Source organism: Leishmania infantum, chromosome 35 (genome assembly GCF_000002875.2).
Source record: "Leishmania infantum JPCM5 genome chromosome 35".
Lineage (NCBI taxonomy): Eukaryota > Euglenozoa > Kinetoplastea > Trypanosomatida > Trypanosomatidae > Leishmania > Leishmania infantum.
This window is the reverse complement of record NC_009419.2, coordinates 1,964,005-1,990,254: the sequence shown is the minus strand read 5'-3', so window position 1 is coordinate 1,990,254 and position 26,250 is coordinate 1,964,005. Positions and strand designations below refer to the sequence as shown.

The window sequence follows — 26,250 nt, the reverse complement described above, 5'->3', positions numbered from 1 at the left end:
GTCGCCTGGCGCATCAGCCTCGGGGCGGCTCAGATTCGCCCCACCACTAGTGGGCAGTGTGAGGGCCGGGCAGGATACACGCTCGAGTTACGCTGATGAATTGCCTATCATATAGGTGGTACAAACCTGTGCATTGTCGCAGGTCTCTCCGACGCAACGCCATCCAGGACCGCATCGCCGACGTCAGTAGGGGCGCATCGCGCTGACCTCCCCACGTCGCAGACGCTTGCCCCTGTCACACCACCAGAGGTGGCTGTGCATTGACAGGGGTAGGGAGGGGCTCCCTGGCTTCCTCCCACCGAAATGGTTATGGAGCCCTCATGGGTCGCTTTGGTGCCCCCAGTCATCAGGGAAGGGTCCGGGAGCGAGGGAAGCAAGAGAAGCAGAGGGCGTAGCGCACAGAACGCGAGCAGAGGAGGAGAGCACAGAAGAGCCTGCTTGCGAACAGCTGCCGAATTGCGGTACGTCCACACAAGCTGCACGGAAGCGTCCAGTGTCACGCCTTCGCATTGCCCGTTATTTGCTTAGCACATCGTAAAAGTGAAGTGTGCCCGGGGCGCCCACTTTAGAGTCGCACCTAGTGGGGCTGGATATGGAAATAAACATGACTGCCAAGTGCCTGTTGAGTGGGCTGGTGCTGCTGAGGCGTGTTGAGCTGCGGAACAGGTGCGAAGTGCTGTTGTGGCTGCGTAAGCGGCGCGTTTGTGGCTTGGTAGAATGCCGTCGGTTGCACAGCGTGCAGAGCCGGCTGAAGCACAGTGGCGGCGGAGTGGGTGGGCATCTGCGATGCAATGGGAGCATTAGCGTAGAAAGCGAAGTGCGACGGCGTGGGGTGCGCTGTATGGCCCTGAGAGGCGAACATGGTTGGTGCGATAGCTTGCGAGTTCGGCTGCATGACCAAAACGGGGTGAAGGGAGTTGACGGCGTTTTCGTGCGGCACGGTGGGTCCGTGCACAACATGTAGCGCAGGCGTCATGGGTAGCGCGGCTATGGAGAGGTGAGTGGCAATGCTGCCATCCGGATTAAGGTACTCGGCGGGAGGCACCGCGACCTTCATGTAGTCCTGCGGGCGGTACACGGGCGCCCCGGACGCGTGCAGTTCCTCTAGCTGAGCCTGAGTCCCGTGAAAGAAACTGCAGCCATCACGAAGGCACTTGCCTTGCGTGAAGAACGTGCACACGCTCCACGGCACCGGCCGCGTCTCCCCGTTCGCCACGTGCATGTACGGACACGTCGGCGAACGGGAACAGCGGCCGGTAAAAAGAAAGTCCCTGCAAATGACACCCTTGTTGCGCAGCATCTCCGCGATCTGCTGGCGACGCTGATCGGGTGTCCACTGCTGTTGCGACATGGCCGATCGTGCAAGAATCGGATGATGAGCAAGTGAAAGCCGATGGCGTCGCTCAAGGTCGTGCTTTGATGTAGTTTCTACCGTGCTGCTGCCTTTCTTTCGATCAGCGGCTGGTGGAAAGCTTGCGGGGAGAATGGGCCAACGGATGAGAATAAAGCGAAGGAAAGAGCGCAGGGCACTTCACACAGGAGAAGTGCGCAAGAAAAAAGGGTGTTGACAGAGAGGTAGAGCGAGACGAGAAAGCGAAGAGATGAGGAGACGACTAGTATGCGTGTATGTGTGTGGGGGGGGTGGCTGGGGGGGAGCTTCAGACAGAAAAGTGGAGGCAAACAAGCACAGCCCGGTTCAAAACGAAATTAAATCAAGCATAAATTAGAACGCGGAAGCTAGGCGACAGAGCAGACGTCTGGAAACGGAGAAGCGGGGAGTTGGGAGAGGGGAAGAGACAAGAGGAAGTCAAGGCACGAGACAATTTGAAGGAACAAGAAAGCAAAACAAAAGAGAAACACATAAACAACAAAAACGGAAAGAAACCAAAAAAACAGCAAAAAAAAAGAAAAGAGGGTGGGACGTACTTGTACCTCTCCTTTTCTTCTTCCTCGTCTAGTAAATGTTCAAATGTCTGCGTGCGTGTTCGCTCAGTGCTGCGACGGAGTGTGCGGCTCGGGGATTTGGGCGTAGTGAAGGGAGCGGGAAGCGAAGAAAAACGAAGAAAGAAAAGAGTGTGGCGGGAAATGAGAAACAGATGAATTATTCTTTTTTTTGCGTATCTTTCCTGTTGCGTGACACAATTTCTGCATGACGTACGTTGGTGTGCAAAGAGGAGGCAAACGCGAGAAGAGAGAGAGAAGTGGAAGGAAGGCGGGAGAAATGGAGGGCACATGGGAAGGGGCGGGCAGCAGTGCAGCCTCTGCAACCCACGCAGTGCACCCACCAGGAGAACAGTTCGTGAGGGCCTCTTCCTGTGTTTGGTGGCTTCCACATAGAGAGAGAGAAGGAGCTAAGACACCTTGACAGTGGGCAAAAAAGATTGAAAGGTGCTTCTTTGTTTTTGCTCAACTTGTACACTCGACCCTAGAACAGAAGTTAAGTTCCACTCGGCCCCGGCATGTCACAGACCCAGGCCCGTGGCGCAAAGCAGCGGTAGACACAGATTAAAGCAGTGCGCCGACGCAGTCGTCGGCGCACGGCCTCTGCCTCAAACTCTGCCCACATCCGGCCTTATTATGCCGGTAGTCGCCTGGCGCATCAGCCTCGGGGCGGCTCAGATTCGCCCCACCACCAGTGGGCAGTGTGAGGGCCGGGCAGGATACACGCTCGAGTTACGCTGATGAATTGCCTATCATATAGGTGGTACAAACCTGTGCATTGTCGCAGGTCTCTCCGACGCAACGCCATCCAGGACCGCATCGCCGACGTCAGTAGGGGCGCATCGCGCTGACCTCCCCACGTCGCAGACGCTTGCCCCTGTCACACCACCAGAGGTGGCTGTGCATTGACAGGGGTAGGGAGGGGCTCCCTGGCTTCCTCCCACCGAAATAGAGTGGTGGTGTCGTGGACCCTGAGATACCACGCACTGTGAGGCGCGCCTCCGTCCTCCAGTTTTTCTTATAAAGCCAAAGAGAAAGAAAGAGGAAGGAAAACAAAAGCGCACGCGGTTGCAGGGCGGAAGGACGAAGCGGCGGGATGGGTGGGTGGGAAAGCCGTTAAATGCGGTGTCGCGGCGCGCAGTACCGACCATGCCCGCGCATAAAGTTCACGAGACCGATCACCGCCAACAGAGACCCGCTCGCACAGCATGCAGCGACGAGGCACCGCAGCGACAAAAGAAAAGAATCCATCAAAATGAGGGATTGGGAAAGACAAATGGCCATGGCCATGGACATGACCAAAAAGAAAGCGAGAAAAAGAACAAGGGGGGGATAGACAGAAGAGCACAACGCAAATACGACTCAAACCGGAGAGCAGAATTAAAAGAGAGGGAGGGGGGGGCGCTATCCAACAGACAGAGAACAACTGGCGTTCAGCACGATGACGGCAAAAAAAAAGACGAGACACAGAGAGCAGAGAGCAGGGAGGAGTTGCACATGAGTCATTTGATAAACAGAGTGGCAGGAATCATGCCACGTGTGTATAAACGCGCTTAAAGACGGCATGGGAGCAGGGGGCGGGGTCTCCGACCAGTGGTTGGTTATGTACATCACCATTATCTTGCGTTTCGAGTCATGCAAGTGAGTGCGCACACAAAGTACATGCCGGTACATCCGCGCGTTCACGGGGCTCCACACACAGAGAGAGGCAAAGCCGTGGTGAGAGACGTGCGCAGGTAAAGCACAGGAGTGCACATCGTGACTGACCGTGCACGAGAGGAGAGCGACAGGTGAAAAAAAAGCGACAAAGTCGGCGACCTCGCTACGCAGAAGTCGAGCTGGAGTACCAACACAACTAGAGCGGTGCGCGTGCATGTGTGCTTCTGCCTGCCGCACCAGCGGCAGCAGCAGTATCGAAAGGGCTCACCCACCATGAACACAACTAATAAAAAAGATTGCAGTGCATCGCCTGAAACGGAAACAGAAGGTGGGCGAGGAAAGGGGAGTGATGACAGAGGCAACGAGGTTGAAGTGGTGCCGTGTCTCTCTCTCGAGACGGTGGGCTGCAGGACCAGAAAAGGCGACGGGTGGAGGAGAGGTGGTGACATAGGGGAGGTGGGGAAAAGGAGAAAGAATGAGACAAAGGAAAAGCATCGGGGAAATATTCACTCGAATATTCAGTGAAACAACATGCAAACACGCAAACGAGAGGATAGCTATTTGAGCCTTAAAACATGCCGTTGCGAGCGAGGGGGAGTGAGGTTTCTCGGCACTTTTTGCATGCGCACGCCTCGTCTCACCACAACAGCAGAAGCCCGTCATCCACTTGCATCGTTGGCGCACGCGACTGGGACGGAAACAAAGCAATTCAACGGGAAAACGAAAACCAAGACCAAGAGAAAAAAGAGAAGACACGGAGACACCCCTGCCCTCTCCAAAAAACGCGAGTGAAACAGCTTTGGGTGAGCATGGCGATCGAGGGCTGTGCTGAGAGAGAACGAGCGCGAAAGGGTGAGAGCACATGATAGAAGGCAATCAGGCAATAGCGAGAACAACAGGTGGATGAACGAAAAACAACGGAAAAACCACGAGCAAGCAAGAAAAGGAAACCACATCGAGCACACTCAGAGACACGGTAGGTGCCAACACAGCAACCCCATCGGCAACGGCACCAGCGATAGAGAGGGAGAAAGGGGCGAACGGATAAGCGCACACTGACACTTCTTCTTCGTCTTTCTGGCTGTCCTCGCGTTGCTTCTTGACTGTTACGTGTATTCTTAGGGCGCTTGGCGCGGCAAGACTTTGCATGTGCGCGCTTCCCTGCTAGTGCTCCACAGAGAATTGGGGGATGGATATGAGAAGAGGGCGAACAGAAAAATCCAACTACACAGAGGGAGAGAGAGAGGGTGCAAAGCAAGTAGACCACTGCGTATAGAAGGCGAAGAGACGCACAGGGCGGCGGGTGATGGCGGTACATGTAGAAACAGAAAACAAGCGGTGCCCAAATGAGCAAGGGCACACGCACAGTGGTGGACGCGATAGACAACAACGAAGAAAGGGAGATTGAGGACGAGCCACTCGATGGCGTTGCTGACCGACGTGTGGCACACAACGATGCATAGAGAGGGAGAGACACGGCCACGTACAAGCCGCAATCGACACACGCTTCAAGCAAGAATGAGAGAGCTGCAGCGGCAGCGCGACAAGAAGGACAAACAGACCCGCTTGGTGCAAACGTGACCTTCTCCTTCTGTTTCCGCCACTTCAACGCGCGGGACCGTTTGTAGCCTGTCTCATGGATGGAGCTGTACTCTTGCCGTCTTCCTCCCCCTCCTCCTCCCTCTTGCACCCTGCAGCTACACTTCTTCCTCTTCGTGCAGCCAGGGCCCGTGCCGTTACATACCGCATGCGCGGTGAAACTTTGAGATCCACATGTCCCTGTCCTCCATCGTGTTGGCGTACGCGATGATCTTCTGGCCGTTGTTGAACCACAGCACCAGCTGGTTCGGGTGCTTCTGCGAGTACACCTCAGGTACAGGGAAGACGTCACCCACCGTCTCCAGGTTAACGGACTTGGGGGCCACGCCGTCATTCTCGGGGTTCTCGCTCAGCGAGATGCGCAGCTGGCCGTCACCAATGTAGAAGTAACGCTTCTTCCAGCGGTAGTCAGAGCCGTACTTGTACAGATACCCGCCGTGGGTCACCTGTGAGGTCATTACGCCATAGCGGATCGACGACGGCAACGGGGCTCGCTCGCCGCTCTCCTGCAGCTGCCTCAGAATCTCTGTCCTATCGCTAGGCGAGATGGTTTCGGAGTGACGCACAATATCCTGGAACAGGTTTGCCACGTATTTGAGGAATTCCGTGTGCAGCAATTGCTGCGTGGTCGGCCGCTCGTTCGGGTTCTTTGACAGCAGCGGGTCCAGCAACGCTTGCATGCTGCTCGACACAGGGCACGGAAACGGGTCGTACTTGCCGTAGAGCACCTGCTGCATAATCTCGCGCTGCGACGGCCCCTTGAAGGGACGGTGCAGGGTGAGCAGTTCATACAGAATGACACCGAGGGACCACATATCGGCCTTCTTGCTGTACCGCTTGCGCTCCCACAGCTCCGGGGCAAGGTAGTACGGGGTACCGCAGAACGACGACGCCACATCGAGCGAGACGGAGTCACTGTACTGCTTGGAGAAGCCGAAGTCGCCGAGTTTGATGATGCCGGTGGGCATGAGGAAGATGTTGGCACTTTTCAAATCACGGTGCATCATGCGGCGACTGTGCACCTCGTCCAAGGCCAGCACAATCTGGTAGAATAGAAGCCCGACCTCGTATTCCTGAAACGGCAGGTGTTCCTTCAGGCGCTGCTTGATCTGCTTGTTGAGGTCGCCGCCGCTGCCGTACTCCATAATAAGCAACAGCTTGTCGTCGGACTTGAAGTCGTCGAAGTGCTTTACAATGCCAAAGTGCTTGCACGCGGCAAGGCAGTGCAGCTCACTTCGGGCGTACGTGGCCTGCCGGTCATCGTTCAGCATGACAAACTTGGCCACAACCTTCTCCGACGGGTCCGAGCCGCGCGTGGCCACAAAGGCGGCGGTGGTCGGGTTGCGGCCCACCAGCGTCGTCAGCACATACATGTGCTCCCGCGGGTTCGACTCTGGCGGCTCCTCGCCTTCCGGCAGATCTACGCAGTTCTTGTACGCCTCAGGATCGAGGGTCGCGGCATGCTTCTCGAAGGCTTCATCGCTGGTGAAGAGGACATGTGGGAAGTACTTGGCGTACTGGTTCAGCAGCTCCGTCGATGCGCTGCCATGCTCGACTTCCTTCGGCGGCATACTGGAGAAACGAAACTCGGTGCCTTTACTGAGGACAAGTGCCTCGCTGCACGCAAAGAAGAGCGGACGCAAAAAGGCGTGCGGTTTGCTGCCGGCTTGACGAAAAAGAGCGACGCGACGACGAGGGACCGTATTTGCCCCGGTGCGCCTCTATGTCTGTCTGTATGCGTATAGAGGGTGGGTGGGTGGGAGGCTGTTCGTAGAGAGTTTGTCTGCAGGCCAAAACAGAGCAAAGAGAGAAAAGCGGGTGGTTCACACCGAAAACTAGAAAAAACTCAAAGAAAAAATGCGGGCCGAAGGGGTGCGGGCCGCGGAGGAACGGAAGAACAACACAAGGCAGCAAATAGGGCCAACGAGCTCTTACCCGGAGAGAGTCGATACCTCTTCGTTCGCGTGAGAGAGGAGAGGGGAGTGGCAGAAGAAGGGAGAAACAGCGACGTGATTGAGCGAGTCAGCGTATTCGTTGAAATCGACCCGACTTGTGGTGTGCGTGTAAGACCCTGCCGCTGACACCAACGCCACACTGAAATGCTCAGAGTGCGTCGCGCATAGAAAGGCGTAGAAGCGGGTATATGTCTGCCGCTTGTGTTGAGACGGGAGTGCGGGCCCACCGTCCTTCCAGTTACATGTCGCCCCTCCCCGTGCCACCAGTTGTGGCCATTGCCGCTTGGTGTGCAAGATCACGGCTCGGCCCGTCGGCGGGGTTTTCGCCGGATTTGATGCAACCGGCCGTGGTTCATGCATGGACGGAGAGCCACGGAATGAAGTCGCTCCGCGTTGGCTGCACGACTGTTTGATAACCCGTGAGGATAACAGCGATGGCAGAGGCGCCATCCAAATGAAGGTGAGCCGCAGCTCCAGCAGACAAGAAAACAAAAGGCACCTCATGCGCGCGGCGCACTCACACGGTCGGCGAGGCCGTGCTCTCATTGCGTGCCTGTAGCGGCACCCCGATTTCCCGCTGCTCTGCGGTTGCGTGCTCTCTTTCTGCCGTGCCCCCCCCGTCTCATGCCCCTGCTCGCGGTTAAACACACCAGGACCACGGGGCCTATCGTCCGCGCGAGAGCCGCGCCGGAGTGAGGAAGCAGTCGAAGGCCCTCTCCAAGGCCAGCGCGGTGTTGCGGTTCTCTGCTGGTGTCATGTTGCGCCCGCTGAATGCGGCGCCGTAGATCGTCGAGATGACGGTCTGCATCATGCGCCGGCCTCGGTAATAGGGGTCAGCGATGCCGTTTTGGACAGGGTGAGCGTTCCGCAGAGGCCCACGCCCGCATCCGCTTCGTCTTCCGGAAGCGGGCGCGTGCTGTGAGCGGGGCCTTCGAGGCGACAGATGCACTCCTCGGGCACCTGCACCCCCTCGCTCAGCAGCATGAATGATCGAGCCATCGGCCGTCAGGATCCCCACCGTGCGCAGGGCGCCCGCCTTTTCCCCGGTCTTCGGTGCTCCGGAGGTGCCGTCGGCAGCCGGCGTAATCCGTCTGGGGCCCCGCAAAAACGCGAGGCCACGCGAGGCGCAGCGATGCACGAGAATGCCCATGCACAGCTTCCTTTTTGCAATCGGCTCATCAGTACTCAGCGCACGCGCACCCGCCCCCCCCTGCCCACCTCTGCACCATCAAGACCACAGCCGCATTCACAACATTCCTGTCTGGCGTACTTCCTATCGCGTGAGAGAGGGAGATGGGACGGAGTGGGGATCTATGGAGTATGGTATACTGGATCGGCTGGCATCCCAATTCTCCTTCAGGGAGTGGTGCACACTCACCTGCCAGCTCAGGGCGGAGAGGAAGGGGCAACGAAAAGAGCGAGGGCAAGCGCTCGCCCGCCGTATTCGCGGCCAACGGCACGTCCGCATCCTAATATACAGAAATTTGTGTAGCCGGATTGAACGCGACAAACTTGTAGACCTCTGAATACACACGGATGTGTTCGTGTGGGGAGGGGAACAACGGATTTCGCTCAATATGATTGGGGCTGCGCGTATGGCATACCGCGTCGCTCCGGTGTGCGGAACGCACTTCAGCGTGGAGAACGAGAGCAGAGGGCACGGCGCGAGAGAGCAGCGGAGTCTGGTTGACACGCCGAGGGAGGATCTTATAGGAAGAGAAGCTGGGCAAAAGGTATCAACCATCGCAGACGCCGCTTGCACAAAGATGGGTTCTCTCTTGCTGCGCGTGTTGTTCCTAATGTTCTTTCTTCCGGACGTGTGGCAGCTGTTATGTACCTGCGAGCGCCGTGTCTGCACGTCAACTGACGTCAAGGTGCTGCATTGCTTTTTCTACTGTGCATGTCGGTGTCATGCGATAATGTGAGCGAGTCTTCGTTTACTGGCGAAGGCGCTACCTTCTCCATGTGACGATGATGCGGCCACGAAGATACAGCTGGAGGAAACAGTAAGCCGGCACGCACGACTTTTCTACCCCGCGCGCAAGGATGTGCTAGATGCTTCCAAGTCCGTACAGGTACGCGGTGGATGAGGAGAGGATGACAAGGTTGCTGAGAAGACGATACCGGTAGCCTGCGTAGAGGGATCGTCCAAAGCTCGGCGGCCTTTGCGGCTTATATAGGTCGCTCATGAATCGGCGTGTTGCCACGGCGGCAATCGGGTAGAACAATGCATCCGTGAGAAGCGTAGCGACAAAGGCGCCGAGAAGGGCATCGCTCCGGTAGTGCGGCCACTCCGGGCGTGCGAGCAGGTCCTCTCGAGGACGCCACACGGACGATAGTGTTGGCACGATGAAGGACCCAGCCGTCTCGTACCAGGAGAGCCAGCAGGCTTGGAAGGGCAACAAGACGGCGGTAGGTGAGAGCAAAATGTTCCCCTTGCACAGTCGCCGCATCGAGATGGGCCCGGGGAGCACGGGGCCGAAGTGGTAGGAGATGTTGGCGTTGCGCAACGGTGTTGTTGCAAGATGCGCCACAAGGGCGGAGAGGCCGTAGAGGGCGACCGTGCAATAGTACGGATGCCGTGTGTCGACGAGGTTGCTGCGCGTGTGCGAGCCCATGACCAGCTCGTCCCCAGACACCTTGCAGCGGCGCGTTGCCGCCGCGAGGACAAGGGCTTGCACAGCGGCAAACGAGACGTTCCGGGCAAACACGCCGCACGTGACGGACCAGACGCTCCCGCGCAGCAAGAACAGTCCCACCTGCCCCTCCATCCACCGCAGCGTCAAAGGGGCGCACGGCACCGCGCAGGCGGCAAACAGCACACCAGAGGAGAAGACGCGGAACCACAAGTTGGGAATGACGTCGCTGCGCGTGTTCGACTGCACCACCCACCGAGACGGGAGCGGCTCCGAGGAGGCGGCGGCGGCCCTCAACGACCCCACCGGCGGGCGTCCACTGCTGGTGAAGACGTCGTTGTAGAACTTGAGGCGCTGGCCCTCTGTCATGGCCGCCTGCGCAGCCTTGGCACTTCTCGTCGTCGCCGGCCCGCTTCCGCTCGGCGTCTTCCAGTACCGCGCGTAGGGCTTGCTTATCCTAATGGGAACGATTTCGCCGAGCTCACTCGCCGGCGAGACAAAGTTGAAGCGCTCATTGTCCAGCAAGTCGAAGGGGCGAATGGAGGATGCCGGCACATACCCCACTGTGAGACCCACACGGTGCCACAGATTGCAGATGAGTTCGGAGCAGACCATCTTGTCGGCGTTGTTGACCCCGTCAATCCAGTAGTGGCCGGTGCTCCAGTTCACGGCGAGTGCGTCCGTCGGCGACGTGGAGGCCAAGTGGGGAAAGTAGGTGGAGAGAAGAAACGACTGCGCGTGCCGGTACTTGTGCGCGACGGCACGGTAGACCTCCGCCTGGCTAGGATGCGTATTGGCCATTTCTGTGAGGGCCGCCACCTCGAGGCGAAGTGTGTGGAACTTGCGCGCAGCTAGCACTCTGTCCATCTTGTCTGGAGGACTGCAGATGGAGGGGATAAGATGAAAAACCTCGTTCTCGTACGGAGTGCTGTACATGGTTTCCATTTGCTCCAGGAACGCCTCCTGCGCTTCTTGCTGCTTCTCGGCGTCGCCCACGTTGACGGAGCGCGAGACCACCTCATTGGCAGTTGTGCGCCTCACTCGCCCCTCCGCTGCGTACAGTGTGATGCCACGCATGTTCGTCTCGAGCACGTACGTGCCTGACGGTGACAACTCCGCGATGCGCTTGCGTGCCTCGGGGTACTTGCGGAGCTCATCCTCGCTTATCTTCAAAAACATGCCGACGTGGTCAAAGCGGTTCTCCGTCTTGGAGAGACCACACAAGATCATGCCAAGCGGGTCTTTCATGGCAAGACACTTTCGATTCATAAAGAGGACATCTCCGGATCGAACATGCGCGAAGGAAAAGTTATCGTGTTCAGCGCTCATTGCCTACTGCTGCTCTGAGGTGCGGGCAAGGCAGGGAGGGGGGTGGCGCAAGGACAAGCCGAAGCGGCTCCGCGAGACACTGTCGTCAGCGATACGACGGCAGCACCGCGCGTACGAGGATGTGAAAGAGAGGGGGAGGGGTTGGAGGGGCGGGGGTGCATAAAAGGAGAGACAAGCATGGCTGAACGAAGACAGAACTGAAGAGCGCGGCAGGGACGTGGGCCACGCACGATGCGGCGCTGCCATCGCACAATGCTGCATTTGAGGCGGAATCCAACGGATGCCGTTCAGGTGAGTGCCCTGCGTCACTCTTTTTGGTGCTCGAACAAAAAGAGAAAAAGTGAAGGGGAGAGAGCGCATCAGGACACGTTAGGCGACGACGCGTCTTTTGTCGGGGGGATCCGCTACGTTCCCCTTCGTCGCAAAACGACACGAAAAACACCTTTGCAGCACCGACTTCGCTCTTTTCGGTAGCAACGAGTGCGCAGACAAAGTGGCCCTCCGGCCTGTGGGCCGGCACACACGCACACACGCACTTCCATGCTGAGAAGGAGGGAGGAGGGGGGGGGCCTCGAAAGGCGCAAAGGACGAGCAGTGTGGGTAGCAACTACATGCTTTCTCTGCCGCGGGGAGCGCCGGACGAAACGGCAAAAAGAGTGAAGCGCGAGAGCCACACGCAGACAGCAGAGGCGCTGATGGCGGACGCGGAAAGGGGAGATGGACTTGGGGCGCCTTAGAAGTTCGAGGTGCTATGAAAGGCGCGCACGCTCCTGCCCTTCGCCGCTCGAGCAAAAGCCCCTGTATAGCAGGGCTGCCCTGCGACTGGTGCACGAGCGTCAACTGTGATACGGCACCGATCTGCTCCTTTTTGCCCGCATCACTGTGCTACATGGCGTCCACTTGACTGCGCCACTGCACGGCGAGGCAGATGTCCTCGTGCAGCCGCACCAGATTCTGTTTGGTGCTGCTTTCCAGCACCATGGTACGCCCCGTTGCGAGGAGCGCTCGATTCTCGACGGCTGCCGTGAAGTAGACGCGATTCACGGGCACGCACTGACCGAGAATGGAAAGGAGAGCAGCGCACGCGCCGCTGTTACCCGCCCCGCCAACTTTATCCATCTTGGTTACCACAACAAACGGCGATGCATCATCCATGAGGGCGCGCAGCGATGAAATGAGGCTCTTGAGGTAGAAGACGATGTCGTCAACGCCGTCAGCAGGGCGGTATCGATTGCGCCACAGGAACGTGTTGACCCATCCATCGTCCTCGATCAGGTCTGTGGCGGGTACGACGATAATGCACTGATGCGCCTTGTTGGCAGCGATAGGGGAGATGTCTTTAATTTGGGGGAGCGTGAGAGCATTGGGGCCCTTCAATTTCGTTTTCCAGGGCATTCCCTCGGTCAACTTTTCCAGGATAACCGCGTGCTTCTCGGTGTAGAGGCTACCCGGTGTATCGATGCAAAGCCACGTTGGCTGCCGCGCATGATTTGGGAACGGCTCCACCGTGGTGGTGCCGTAAAAGCCAGAGATGCCCACCGGGGCGGCTGGCCACCGCGTCGTGTTCGTGATGGCAGCCCGATACGAGTTGATAAAGAGCGACTTGCCCACCTGCGGTGCACCTAGCACGAGAATGTTCATGGTGTTGTACTTTTCTAGCACCTGTGGTGCAAAGGCAAATGAGCCGCCTCTGCTGCTGCGCACAGATAGAACTCGCGGCGTGTTCACGCCAGAGGCGTACTCCCTACGTACATGCCGCTCCTGTGCGCTCTGCACACGCTGATGAGTTGCCTGCACGGTCGCAGCAGGCGAAGAGGGTCTCATCAGGAGCGTACATACCGCTGGCGCCGTGATGGCTCGCTGTGCCGCTCCAGCGGTGAAGCGATTGATATGAAGCGACGTGTCCTGGGGTCGAGACGGTGGATCCTCGGGGGTGTACCACGGGGGCGGAAATCGCGGTGATCCCGGCCTCCCACCCAGTTGATACCCCGCGTAGGATCTGGAGCGACTGCTGCCCGTATCGGAGCCGCTGTGGTCACTGCCACTACTGCTACTCCTGCTGCTACTTGCATCCTCATTGTCGGAGTCGAGCTCGACAGCCGCGTGCTTGGTGGTGCTAAGAGACCAAATCGGCATCGGCGCTAGACAGGAACGGTAACGTTGACGCTTGAAGTGCGAAGCAACGAGGGCGGGCGATGACGTCACAGGGGCTTCAAGAGGCGCACAGGAGTGGCCGTCTCAAAGGAGAGGAAAACACCCCCTCCCCCAAAAAACTAAGACAGCGGGGATGGGGATAGAGTTGGATAGCGGTGGTTCGACGATCCCTCAAGTTGTTTGTATCGTAGGGTGTCGTGCACTTGTGTGTTTACCGTCTTTTTTTTGCTCTCTTCCATAATATTTCCTGCACTTGCTAGTGTGTGATCCAAGAGGGGAGAGGAGGACAAGTAATCGAGTCGAGGGGTTCCATCCAGGCTTTCTGGCTTCTGCGTTCCACCCTTTCGGAATTTTGGCGTATCCTTTGCATGAATTCTACGAAAGTGCAGGGTCCAGAAATTCCCTTATCCATCATGTCCCTCGCCCGGTGGCTGGCATGATGGGGGGAGGGAGGGGCTAATGGCGGTGGGACGGATTCGAACGCACAGACAAGGCAGTAAACCTAGCTGTCATCCTCCTCAACACTAAAAGAGGGGAAGAGAGCTGGCACGCCCCACACGCATGTGTATGCCCGTACGTCGTGGTGAAAAGCCGTACAGGAGAACTAGCGGCCACACCCGATACAAGAAGGGGAAACATTTCTGCAAAGGAAAGGACAGAGCGGCGAGGAAAGGCATCATCGAGCCTCACGGCGGCAGTGTGATGAAAAAAAAACCCGCTGCACAAGAAGGGAAGTGGATGTATGTCTGACCCAAAGGCGAACAGTTTCCGTCAAGTCGGCGGTCGGCTGAGGCGTTCGCGCTTGCCCGCTGCGAGAGAGGAGAGGAGGAAAAGAGAAATGCGTCATCACTCGTCGTTCCTAGCAGCACCAACACCCTCTGCATGCTTGTATGCCGACTGCCGTCTACCCTCGCGAGGAGGTCCACCAGAAAGAAAAAGAAGAAAAGAGGAATGGAGACATCTGCGCAAACAAAGTCTAGAAGCTGCGCGGTTTGTGGCACTCTCGCTGTAAGTGTATGAAGAGAGTCGACGTGGCTACGGCAGAGGGTTCCTTACCCAGATGAGGGGCTAGGGTCGGCGCTCTCTTTCTCTACCAGCACTGCCGAGCGCCGCGAAGCACAGCACTGGTAAAACCACCGTGGGTGGCGATGCTGCTGAGGATGTGAGGCGAAGGGGTGGGTGAAGGCCACAAGCGTTCAAAGAAGGTGTGAGGGGGTCGACAAAAAAAAAGACGGGGAAAGAATGGAGGAAGACAAAGGGGAGAGGGCGCGCACTGGTTCGCGGAAATAATATGCAAAGTAGTGAGACAAGAAGGAACAGCATCCGCATCCGCACATACCACTGATCGCTTCAGCAGCGTTTGCTGTAGCAGCAACACCCTCATATGCCCACGGCAAGAAGGGGACACCCAAGAGGAGAGAAGACAGTGAGGAGATTGCCGGGTAACGGGTACGCTGGCTCGGCTCACGGTAATGGACATGAACGGCCCTCGCTGTATGGTGGGTATGCTGAAAGGCGAGTAAAGAAAAGAAACCAGCGGCAGAGAGCAGAGACGGCAAGGAGCCAGCGAGATCGAACCCCGATACGAGTGCCACCAAAAACAGATGGGGTGTGCCCAGTCCGCCGTCTGCGCGCTTCGGGCAGCTACAGTCTGCAGCTGAGTTAGAGAAGGGGAAGGGCACCCTGCTATAGCATTCTCCCGCGGCGTTTGAGTTCGGCAATGATGCGCTTCACCACAATGTCGTGAAGAAAGACGGACAGACAGACGTTATCGGCGACGGTGGTGCAGCGCGCTACGTAAACGGTAGGGATCCCACTGACGCCTTTTGCAAGATCGACCATGTCGGCAGCAAAGACAGTCAGGCGCTCCGTCGAGAAAACGGGCTGCAAGTTGGGAAGCGCCTTTACGTACGCATGACTCGCGTCCGTCTCCGCCTCGCTCCCACAGGTCTCCATCACGAGACCCAATATCACGGCTTCTGTGGAAAACTGGAAAGATGGCTCGAGAAAGCGGTGGAAGCCAGCGAAGGACAGGTTCTCGCCTTCTACGATGATGGCTCGCCCTTCTCGCACGGCTTTGTCCACCTCCGCTGCCACGGCAGCAGAGACTTCAACACCGCGCAACATGGAAGGCATCGAGTCTGGTGAGCTTGTTTCAGACACTGCAAAGGAGGGAAGACTGTCGTCAATCGAGGCGCTAATATCGCGCAGCACCTCGGCGTTGATCACCGTGCTGCAGTTTATGCGTGCGGCGAGGAGGTGTGCCAGCGTCGTCTTGCCACACCGCTCAGGCCCAGCGATGAAGAGTATCAGTGGAATCCGCTCCGCGTGAAATTGTGTTACCACCGAAAAAAGCTGTGCGTGCTCTTGCGCGAATCCTGCGGCGATCATTGAGCATCTTATATAGTCTTCCAGCTCTGCCTGCGTGATGGAGGTGCGCTCCGTGTTCACAAAGTGCTTCTTGACGTCGAGACTAATGCGAACGGCGGTGTCCTCGGGAACACGGCAGAACATGAGCATCCTGGAAAGAAGGAAGCGCGAGAGGACGTAATAGTGCACATCGCTCAGGTGCACCTTGACCTTGATCACGTCATACTTTGAACTCATCGAAGACGAAGCTGTGACTCGTGAGGGGACCAAGGAAGAGAAACGCGAGGCACATGTCTTGTGAAGGCACAACACACAGACACACGCACACACACACACACACACACACAGCGAACGACTTGTTATTATCTGCTCGTCGTGAACAGCGCACAGCGCAACCACGCAGCCGAGTGAGTAGATAAGAACGGCGACTGCCACTGAGGACGTCTCGTCGGTGACAATAAGAAAAAAAGAGCCGCTAAGGATGTCGACATTGGTTGCAGTAGTGGTGGTGGTGGGGATGACGTTGAAGGGGATGTCCACAACAACTCAGACAGAGCCAGATGCAAAGTGCGGAGACGGGATACGGAGACGGCAGAGACGCACCGTCCACCTTCCCATGCAGTGGAGTAGTGCAGCGGAAAAGGGCGTTCATAGGCTGTGCCGTACCAAGCGTTGAGCTCGTTGGTGCCCCCATGCACTTACAGCAGCTGCAGCGCAAACAAACAAAACAGCAATGCCCTGAGTTCGGTCGATGTCTCGACTTCGGGTTTCTTTGTCCAATGAACTCGTACGTGCTTTCACTTCTGGGAGACGGCCGTCACCGGAGAAGCAGACGAAGTCACTTGCGCAATCAAGATTAGCTGCTCAAGAGACTATCGGCTTTCCACTGAACACGGCGACGAGAGGAAATAGACGTTCTGGGGAAACCGGCGTCGTCGTTTTGCACTCTCTACCCACCACCACCACGACGCACTACCGCTTTGCCTTTCTCCCATGCGACGTGCATCGCGACGCGTCAGAGCAAATCGCGGAAAAGGGGTGAGAACGCAGCCACGAATACGAGCCGAGGATGGCATACCTTGAGGAGACCAAGAAGCAAAGCCTCGCCGAGGAACGATGCGGACTTCGCCACCTCCACCAAGGCCGGATTAACGTCTTCAACGCACACGTCTGCTCGCACTGTCCCCTCTGCTGGCTCTGCATGCCAGCCCTGGCCTTTGCCGTGCTATTTAACATAAGCGTTGTACGTGTTGCTCGTTTTTCTGCGTGCCATCGCTGCCATGAAGGGGTCTGCGGGAGGGGCCGCGATGTAAGCGACGCACGAGATGAAATGCGAAGGCTGTGACGCGCGCGCCGAGTCAAAGGGATCACTCACGCGACGAGGCGGCTGAGGTCGACGAGGGGTGCCACAAGGGTGTTGCGGAGAGCTGATGACTGGCTTTGCCTGTTGCGCAGGTAACCGCTGCTTTTCTTCGGCCTGCTGCACTCGCAGTAAGCAGAAGATTGAGGCGTGTCTTGGTCAGCTTCGCGCCCGGTGAGGTCTTACGGAAAACAAAAGAAATGGGACAGAGAGAACGAGGAGCAGAGAAGGCATCAAGGCAGGATGGAGGCCGCATGAGACGCGGTGTGGGACAGCTAGCGTGCACGTGGCACCAGACGTGAGATCTATCATGACAGATGGCGCACTGCCGTACAAGCACAATGCAGCGAAAGAGCAAACGAAACACATGCAGTCGGGCGCTGAGGCTTCCGGGGCCCACGTGTGCTTCGGGAGTTCCTCCTCAAAACTATCAAAGGGGTGCCATGCGCCACGCGTGCACGTTACAATGTTAAGCCACGGCACATAGGTGATGTCATTAGTCGACCTGCAGCACCGAAGAGAGCCGCTTCTGAGCTGTTACAGGCGCAGGTGGTCTCTCTCTCTCTCGATCTCACACGCTTCACTCGCACAGGCTCCACAAGCATGTTTGTTACCCGTACATTTGTGTGTATGTGTGGGAGGGGGGGTCGTCGGTGGAGGACGGGAGGTCCTAGAAAAACAACTCACCCGAACAACAAAAAAGAAAAACACACAGATAGAGAGAGAAGGAGGCACCTGAGGACACCGTTATCGCAGACAAACAAAACGAAAAAAAGGAAGCATACAATACACTATAAAAAAGGAAAACAAAAGCGTTTAAAAAATAAACTCGATGGGAGAGAGGACGAATACATGTGCTGCAAGTCGGCCCCTCTCCACCCCGCTCCCCTTTGTTATAAAAAAATGTCGTCTGTTTTTTTCCGCAAGGCAACGGGCTGAGATGGCGCCCGTTGCCAAGCACACGCGTTGAACCAGGTGACGTGGTGGATACATGAACGGCAGATCAGCTCACCCGGATGTCTGCTATCCGAACACCACGCTGCATCCGTCATCTGCTCACATCACACGAGGACGCACTAGTGGTCACAAACGCAGAGGATGGGTGTCCTGGTCATCTTTGGCGTTTCATTACTGTTCGTTGTTCTCCGAACGTGCAAACGTTTTCCCTTGATGCTTTGTGGTGTGCACTCGCATGTGGAGACGATCATCACATACGTGTGTGTTGTGCCAGTTCCTTTAAGTGCAAGACAGGTGCAGCTGGACGGAGTCCTCCTCCGTACTTGGAGATGGGCAGTCAAGGTGCAATAAACAGCCACACAAGAACGGAAGCGGGTGCACACAAGGAGCGATGCGCTAGAGGACAAGTGGAAATGCCTCTCTTGCGCCTCCAAAATGTGGAGAAGCTCCTTTACAAAACTGTGAAGCCGCGACCGTTAAAAGAGGTAAAGAAGAAATGATGCGACACATGCAGACGGTGAGCCCGCGAGGGAGAGGAGGACCGAGATGACTGAGCCACCCATGCCACCTCAGAGGAGGAATGTCACCTCCCGGCTCCGAAGAAAAAAAACGAGAAGGGAAAAAGTAGCTACCAGATCCACACACACACACACAGGCGCAGAGCTGCAGGGGATAACGTGGGCCGTGCGCATCGGGTTGTTCGTTTTTTTTTTGCTTTTCTTCCCCTTGCTCATCCTACACCATCAACGCAGACAGAAACAAGGACAATTCGCTAGCTGTCCCGCCTCATTGTCGTGGTGATCGGCTCCTCTGCCGCCTCAGTGCGCGTCTCCGGGAGTGCGGCCTCCATCACCTTCCGGCCCGTGTGGTCAATGTGGTCACTGATGCGCGCTGATGGGAGGAGGACGTAGGCCAATGGTAAGATGAAAACGGGTGCAACAATGTGACCAGTGATCACCAGCCACGGCGCGTTGCTGTAGTCACACGTGCCCTGCGTGACAACCGGCCAAATCGTTTCCATCAGCAGGTAGCCTATCGCTGACGAAGTCGAGGTGCCGAGGTAGTAAATGCTCGCGAGCAGCGCAAACACCATCGACTCCGACCCGCGCGGCGCGATGCGGCACATGAGCATCATCATGGGCATGTTCAGGAGCATATCGCACACTTCGTAGATGATTGCGTCCCCCAAAATGTACATGGCGTGGTCAGGGATGCCGATGGCCAGGTTCCAGCGCTTCAAAATGAGGAGGTCGAACATAGAGGCTGCCGGCAGCAGAACAGCGGAGAGGCCCATGACAAACCGGTAGCTGTGGTGAGGAAACAGATGTGTAAACACCATGGTACCACCGATGCCTGCGATGTTACCCAGAATACCATTCATGACGTTGTAGAACGTGTACGAGAAGTGCGGCCCACCGGGGAGGCATGGCGGCTTCGCGACGTAAAAAGTATTCAGCACGCCGGGCAGGTTCAGGTAGAGGATCGCGTTGAAATACATGAACACAACCGCTTTTGCAATGGCCAGCGGCAACGTGAAGAAGGAGCTGACGCACACCACCACCGCCACGACGATGCAGACATACATAATGTCCCACCGCGTGCCAAGAATGTTCACGAGTGCGTTAGCGATCACGCTGAGGGTGAGAATCAGGCAGAATAACGCCATCCGCCAGTTTCGCAGAAGGACGTCCCGGTTCATCTCCACGGCACCGCACAAATACGTGTCCATGCGCGGCCGCACAAAGCCCTGCGCATCCATCGCGGCCGCCTTCTGCTCGTCGTAGTCGTCGTCGTCCTCCTCCTCCACGCGACTATCAATGGTGAGATGCCCATCCGGCTTATGTGGCGACGGCGGCGAGCCGGCTGTGCTGTCGGTGCTTGCGCTCTTGGTGTTCTGAAGGAACTCGACCATGGCGTCCTCCAGGCGTGCAGCGCAGTTGCGCCGCTCTTCGAAGAGGTTGAACACGAACAGTAGACCTGACAGCAGCAGGATCGCGGCTGTGATGTACACGCCAAGGTGCGTCAGTCCATTGTCGGAGAGAGGACCCTGAATGACGCTGGAGATCATAATACCAATGAGCGCCGTGCCCCACATCCAGCTCACCAGCGCTGGCCCGGCAGCTGGACGCTGGCGGATTCGCTCGCTGTACAAGGCAACAGCGAAGACGTCGATATTGCTCATGAACAGTGCCGTCAGGAACATGAAGGCAGCAGCAGGCTTCGCGCTCGACTCCTTCGCCGGCAGCAGCCCGTAAAGCAGCGCGAACGCACCGCCGCTCACCGCCGACACCACGCAGTACCACCGTTTCGTGTACCCGAACAGCGCAAACGTGTCCGCCATAACCGTGATGAATGCGTTGAGGGCCCAGCCCAGGGTGTAGAGGGTGGACAGGCGCTGGTACATGGCGCCGGTGAGCCCGTAGCGTCCCGTCAGCATCGGTTGCATCGACAGTTGCATCAGCCCATTGGCGAGGCCCTTCTCGAATAGGCGCTGCATGCAAATGGCGAGCACAACCTTGGGGTGGAATGACCTGAACGCAATGCTGAAGACAGGGATGTTGCCGAGGAACGGCGCAGCGCGCAGCACGCGAGCGGAAACAGGATGAACGTACTTGGCCACCTGCGGTGGCGGCGATTCCGGCGCTGAAGGCATGGGGTAACGACCTGGCATGATGGCAATGAAGAGCGGAGAAGGGCACGAGTGAAGATGTCGGACGATGCGCACCTCGGTGGCTGACAAGTCTGCCCGGCAAGACTTCTCAGATGTGTAGGCTGGAAGGGAGGAAGCAGTGGGAAGACGCGGCGGGGGCTTGGCGAGACATACGAGAGTCGATCGAGAGGCAGACCAAGAGGAGGAAGGCAGGGGATAGGCGAGGCGCTTATCGTGCTGTTCACGTTCGCGCTGCCTCGCGCCGTTGGTGATGAGCCGCACTTACTCAAAGACTTGGCGCCCCGCGCATTACTTGGTGAATTCTTAACAGACGCCACCACGCGGCCCTTCACAGGAGCGACCCCCTACTCTGCAACCGCAGACGCCACAACGGCGTACCCGTAGCAGCTGTAGCGGGACCCCAGGGTCTCCACGCGAAGATGCCGAAGATCTTGTGCGCACAGCTCAATCACATCCGCGTACGCCAGCTGGAACGACTTCAGCCTATCGCCGGCGGAGAGTACGTAAGGGCTCAGAACATCCTCACTGTTGATCGAGATGAGGAACAAGAGGCCGCCTGGACGAAGCACCTTCAGCGCCTCACCCATGTAGGCCTCCATGTTGGGATTGCACTCGCCAGCAAAAGAGCTCAGAAGGGCATCCGCCGTCCCCTTATCGAACACAATGTCCACGGAGCTCTGCAGTACCGTGCGGAGTCGCATGGCAGTGTCGCAGCTGTACCAGGCAGCATTGCTTGAAAAAGGTATAGATGGCGAAGACGACACGTGCAAGTCGCAGCAGTCGCCCACCGCATACAGCCGCGACGGGAAGTAAAGCGCGAGGTGGGCGACGATGTTCTCGCAGATATCAACGTTGAGCACCTCACACGTGCGCGAGGACGATGAAGGGGCGGGATTCAGATCCGATAACAGCCCCTCCACATGATCGCAGAAGTCACTGTTGCCGCATCCCGTGTGAAGGATGCGGGTAGCGCCATCCTTCGAGAGCACTGTCGGTACCGCTCGCAAACAGGCCTTCAATGCCGCCTCGTACATTGGATACTGCATAAACCACTCGTAGTGGTTCATGAGGCTACCACGCTCCACAATTTCGCGTGCCTTCCGGTGGTGCAGCTCTTTTTGCTGCAGACGTCCATCTTCCTGATCGTAGAAATGCTCCCAGAAGTCGGCCCGTCCGGGATTCAACTCGCGTGCGTCGCTTTGCATGGGCGCTGACGAGAAGAATGGGGGGGTCTAAAAGACGGCCCCTGTCGCAACCCACGCACCTGCTTGTGCGCCTGATCCGTTCGGTGACCGATGCAACGCAGCAGATGCCCAGCCCGAAGCCACGCCAACGGAGAGGAGAGAAGAGAGGCATGCCACGCGGAGAAGAAGAGTTCGATATCATTGCATGAAAGCAAACGAGTTGCGTAGAGCTCACAGGAAGCATAGCCGCCTCCAGCCCGGCGACCGCGACCGCGAACGCGGCATCGAAGGAAGAGGCGGGAGAGCCGCGCGGCACAGGGTCAAGCACGTGTGAGGGTGCAGATGGCGACGACACAACATGACAAAAATTCGTTCATGCCACTTTCTCGCACGTACATGTAGATGTGACTGGCAGCGCCAACGAAGCACATCGACGCACTGAGTGTCTAACCCTTTCTGCCTCCCCTCTCCTCTCTTTGTCCCCACCCCGTATTCGCCGGTCAAAGCCTTTTCAACTCCGAGCATGGAAAGAGTGGCTGTGAACGACGGGCACGCAGGGGCGTCAGAAAGTAAAAGGACGCGGACAACCTTGTGTCGTTGACGATGTGTGGCGCAGCTGCGTCAGCTTTCGCCGCGAATGCCGGTCATCGTTCCTCTTTTTTTTTGTCTTGTGGCCGCGCGGGAAGAGAAGCGCACTACAGCAGGAGCTACATAAACGTCTACAGAGCATACAGCCGACAGCAGTTATGCACAACGAAAAACTCACGGGGTAGGAGGAGGGGGGAGGGAATCAAACACGTGCACGCCATACACACCCGCACACACCGATTCTTGGTTGCAAACGCAAACGCCAAAGCACACAGCAAAAGCGCAAGAGTGAAGGGGACATGCAACTGATAAGCGCTGAGGTGCGAGCACGCACATATGAGCACGTGCGCCCCTCCTCTCCGGCGTGGCGCTGTGAGAGATAAATAGGAAGCAAAAAGTAAGAAGCGCAAAACAGAGCTCCAGGCACTTACGCACACAGGCACGCACCCGCGCGCATGCTCACTACAAAACATCCATCAGTTCCATCTTCACATCGTAGTGGAGGCGCAGTGAGAGAAGCTGCTGTGGTCTCCACCTCTGGAGACAGGGCTCGAGGGCCTTGATATGGACGAGGTAGTACTATAAGCCAAGATCGACATGTCGCTCCCGGACGCTACCGCAGAGCTGATGCTTACGGCCTCGCAGTCAAAGTAGTCAAAGTAGAGCTGCTTGATACGACTCACTTCCTCCTCCTCTAGGTAGTCGCTGACGCTGTGATTCGGCGAGACGTACGATTCATTGACCGACGACTCTGCCCCGCCAGGTGCGCTCGAGTACAAGCTCATTGTAAATCCGTCACTCTCCTGCCCCGCGATGTTCGGGAACAGTTGGGGCCCTGACACAGGGCCGCGCGCAGCACACAGTCGGCGCGAGCGAAAGGCACGCATGAAGTTCTGCACCGTGCCGACGAGTGTGTTTGTTATGACGGAGCAGCGCGCCACCGCCAGGGTGTCGGACATCACCTTACCGCAAACGCTCGTGGACCTCGCGAACGAGCCGCGATCGATGAAGGACTGCATGAACACTTTCACAACGGCGCGCAGTGCGCGTATCTTCGCCAGACGTGCCGCCTCCCACTCCAACTTGAGGCGACGCTCTTGTGCGACGCAGTCGGAAAGGTGAGTAAGTGCCGCAGAGGCATGGCCGACGTCTTGGTTGAGCACAGAGCTGCCCTCCACCCATAGACTCCGCGTTGACGGCATCGATGTCGGCGTTGCGTGAACTGGACGGGTCAAGCTGCTCTTTGCTTTGCCGCGGGCGACAGAGATGGCATCTGCGTGGCCATCCAGCGCGCGCGGCTGACGTCCACGAGGGCGGCCAATGTGAGAGATCTTTTCCTCACCGATCACCTCATTCAGGATAGGCAGGGATTCCGTGAAGCCTAAATCTGAGGCGCCGCCTGTGCGGCCCCGCGTGCGCGCTGCGTTAGCGGCGTACAGCTTCGTATTGGGGCGGAAGCCGCGCCGCTCCTCTGACTTGCTGGACAGACCTTCCACAAACCGGTCGTCGGCGTTCACGCAGAGGGAGTCGAACGTGACCTCCTTTTGGCGTACAGGAAGCTTCGCCGTGGCGTCCAAAGGATGCACCGGATTGCGCTCCATCGGGCGGGGAGTGCAGGGAGGGTGCGTAGGTACAGGTTTTGGTGATGGGGTGGGATGGGGAGGACGGGACGGTGCAGTTAATGGATATAGCCTAAGGAAGGAGAGGGAAGAGCCGCGACGCGGGTGTGTGTTAAGTGGGTAGGTGAGGGGGAGGGGGGAGGCGTAAAGACCGTCGTATGGACAGTGCCAGAGAGAGGCAGGGGCGGGCTTACGGTGCGCCCTCCGTGCCTGTGTGTTGGCACGGGCAGCATGGGCGACAATATAATACAAACAAAACAACCAAAAAAAAACGTGCATGGAAGCGGGAAAATACAAAAGTGAGGAATATGAGAGGAGGTCAGCACGACGAAGATGGTGATGGAACAGAAAGACAGGGTTGCCAGAGTTGTCGAAGAATTACTCACAGCAGCGAGGAAAGGAGGAGGGCAGGGTTTCTGCCAGCTTGCTGTCCACATGGACGCTGGGGTCCGTGCAACGACCCCCTCCTCACCTTGTACTTTAGAAGAGCAAGGTGAACGGCGGTTGCCTCGACTCGGGCGTTTGTTGACGTCCCGATGCACTCTACCTGAGGAGGAGAGATGCCAGGGAGGAAGTGTCGGCGAAAGATGCAACAAAAACGAAACTGTGCAGCACGGGGAACACGCCGGCATCTTTCTCGAAGAAGAAAAAGCGCGCTGATGGAGGTGCGCTAGTCTAAAACGAAAGATAGTCAATAACAGAGAAGAGAACCGACAACAGTCAAGAGCAGCAGCAGAAGGCGAGCGCGGCATACTCGGGGAGAGATTGGCGTGCCTCATCGCCGCGCCTACCCGATAGTAGCAGTGGGGCTGGGCGTCTCTCTGTGTGTGTGCAAGGTAGAAAACACCGGCGAAGCGCCCCCTCGCTTTCCAAAAATGGACCTCCTTCCCCCCAAAAGAATCAAAACGCTTGCCGGATTTGGTCCTCCCACTCAGTGGGTGTAAAGGACATCCACTTTTGCGGCTGCGAGGACCAGGTGCGGCCGCTCAACAGCGCTTCCATGCGCTCGAACTCATCGCGCACCGCGGCGACAGAGACTTCGAAGAGCTGGGTGCGCGACTTTGCGTCCATCATGGCTTCTGCCTTGCAGTAATAAATCTTCCTCAAAAGCGCGTCGTTCACGCGTCGATGCCACTGCTTCACCGCCATGCGCTGCGACTTGCGAAGCTCCGTCGTCGAGTTTGGCTCGATAGACAGCAGCTCGGAGTGGCCTGTTATGGATGGAAAGCACTTATGCCAGCTCGCCCCAAAGGCTTCCACGTAGCGCTCTCGTTCCGAGTTGAGCATGTCGAAGAGCTGCGAGAGCGGCGGATCAGGTGGAGGTGGCGCCGCGGCGCCTTTGTGGGCATTGGCTCCCTCACGCGAGGATTTCGCTGGCGGCTCCGCTGCTGCAAGACGCGTCGTGAAGCACGCCTCGCGACGGTAGTTGTCCTCCAAGAAGCACAAGTTGTTGATCATGAAGATGTCCACGGAGAGTCGCACGTCACTGGTGAGGAGGTTGAGGGAGTCAGACTTTGTGTGGTGATTGCGCTTGGCCAGTGCCTCTTGCTGAAGCTCTGCCGCCGCTTCTGCCAGCACGTGTAGGTCGTCCACCGCACCCATCACACCTCGAGTAATGTAGTCCTCCACCTCCTGGCAGGACTCGTAATCGGCGTTGGCGTCAATGACGCTGCCGTACAAGACGATGCGCAGAGAGCCGTAGAAGGAGGTGAGTAGAGTCTTGTGGAAGTAAAGCACGTTCGTCGTCGACTCGTGCACCGTGCAGTCGACGGACGGAAACCATTCCGTGCGGCGCATGGAGCGCGCGTACTCCTTCAGCGATTCCTTTTCCAGCGCCCCTTTCGCGTTGACGTATCCGTCCAGCAGCTCACGGATTCGGTAGATGAAGTTGTCCAACGAGTCGTCCACGTGGTCGATGAAGTCCCTGTTCTCACCAGGAATCGACTTGGACAGCATCTTCCATTTCCAAAACTCCTCCATGAAGTCGAGGCCGATGAAAATGTAGTCGCGGAAGTAGCGCGCCCCATCACCAAAACCTGTACCTACGCACCCTCCCTGCACTCCCCGCCCGATGGAGCGCAATCCGGTGCATCCTTTGGACGCCACGGCGAAGCTTCCTGTACGCCAAAAGGAGGTCACGTTCGACTCCCTCTGCGTGAACGCCGACGACCGGTTTGTGGAAGGTCTGTCCAGCAAGTCAGAGGAGCGGCGCGGCTTCCGCCCCAATA

At 57.6% G+C, this 26,250-nt stretch overlaps 9 protein-coding genes across 9 annotated transcripts; all 9 read right to left on the bottom strand.

Annotated features, from left to right (window-relative positions):
* Positions 1-577: 577 nt before the first annotated feature.
* On the bottom strand, positions 578-1,351 carry LINJ_35_5170 (conserved hypothetical protein; the record flags this gene model as incomplete). The annotated part of the gene is made up of 1 exon (XM_001469270.1): positions 578-1,351. One exon carries the CDS (start codon positions 1,349-1,351, stop codon positions 578-580), a length of 774 nt encoding a protein of 257 aa, XP_001469307.1.
* A 3,985-nt stretch (positions 1,352-5,336) lies between these two features.
* Positions 5,337-6,770, bottom strand: BT1 (putative folate/biopterin transporter; the record flags this gene model as incomplete). The annotated part of the gene is made up of 1 exon (XM_001469269.1): positions 5,337-6,770. The coding sequence occupies one exon, from the start codon at positions 6,768-6,770 to the stop codon at positions 5,337-5,339; it is 1,434 nt and encodes a 477-aa protein (XP_001469306.1).
* Positions 6,771-9,205: 2,435 nt separating this feature from the next.
* LINJ_35_5150 (conserved hypothetical protein) lies at positions 9,206-11,020 on the bottom strand (the record flags this gene model as incomplete). Its single annotated transcript, XM_001469268.1, has 1 exon — positions 9,206-11,020. One exon carries the CDS (start codon positions 11,018-11,020, stop codon positions 9,206-9,208), a length of 1,815 nt encoding a protein of 604 aa, XP_001469305.1.
* Positions 11,021-12,004: 984 nt separating this feature from the next.
* On the bottom strand, positions 12,005-12,943 carry LINJ_35_5140 (conserved hypothetical protein; the record flags this gene model as incomplete). The annotated part of the gene is made up of 1 exon (XM_001469267.1): positions 12,005-12,943. One exon carries the CDS (start codon positions 12,941-12,943, stop codon positions 12,005-12,007), a length of 939 nt encoding a protein of 312 aa, XP_001469304.1.
* Positions 12,944-14,959: 2,016 nt separating this feature from the next.
* On the bottom strand, positions 14,960-15,880 carry LINJ_35_5130 (conserved hypothetical protein; the record flags this gene model as incomplete). Its single annotated transcript, XM_001469266.1, has 1 exon — positions 14,960-15,880. The coding sequence occupies one exon, from the start codon at positions 15,878-15,880 to the stop codon at positions 14,960-14,962; it is 921 nt and encodes a 306-aa protein (XP_001469303.1).
* Positions 15,881-18,732: 2,852 nt separating this feature from the next.
* BT1 (putative biopterin transporter) lies at positions 18,733-20,631 on the bottom strand (the record flags this gene model as incomplete). The annotated part of the gene is made up of 1 exon (XM_001469265.1): positions 18,733-20,631. One exon carries the CDS (start codon positions 20,629-20,631, stop codon positions 18,733-18,735), a length of 1,899 nt encoding a protein of 632 aa, XP_001469302.1.
* A 344-nt stretch (positions 20,632-20,975) lies between these two features.
* On the bottom strand, positions 20,976-21,836 carry LINJ_35_5110 (hypothetical protein, unknown function; the record flags this gene model as incomplete). The annotated part of the gene is made up of 1 exon (XM_001469264.1): positions 20,976-21,836. The coding sequence occupies one exon, from the start codon at positions 21,834-21,836 to the stop codon at positions 20,976-20,978; it is 861 nt and encodes a 286-aa protein (XP_001469301.1).
* Positions 21,837-22,891: 1,055 nt separating this feature from the next.
* Positions 22,892-24,004, bottom strand: LINJ_35_5100 (conserved hypothetical protein; the record flags this gene model as incomplete). Its single annotated transcript, XM_001469263.1, has 1 exon — positions 22,892-24,004. The coding sequence occupies one exon, from the start codon at positions 24,002-24,004 to the stop codon at positions 22,892-22,894; it is 1,113 nt and encodes a 370-aa protein (XP_001469300.1).
* Positions 24,005-24,922: 918 nt separating this feature from the next.
* LINJ_35_5090 (conserved hypothetical protein) lies at positions 24,923-26,002 on the bottom strand (the record flags this gene model as incomplete). Its single annotated transcript, XM_001469262.2, has 1 exon — positions 24,923-26,002. The coding sequence occupies one exon, from the start codon at positions 26,000-26,002 to the stop codon at positions 24,923-24,925; it is 1,080 nt and encodes a 359-aa protein (XP_001469299.2).
* Between the last annotated feature and the right edge of the window lie 248 nt (positions 26,003-26,250).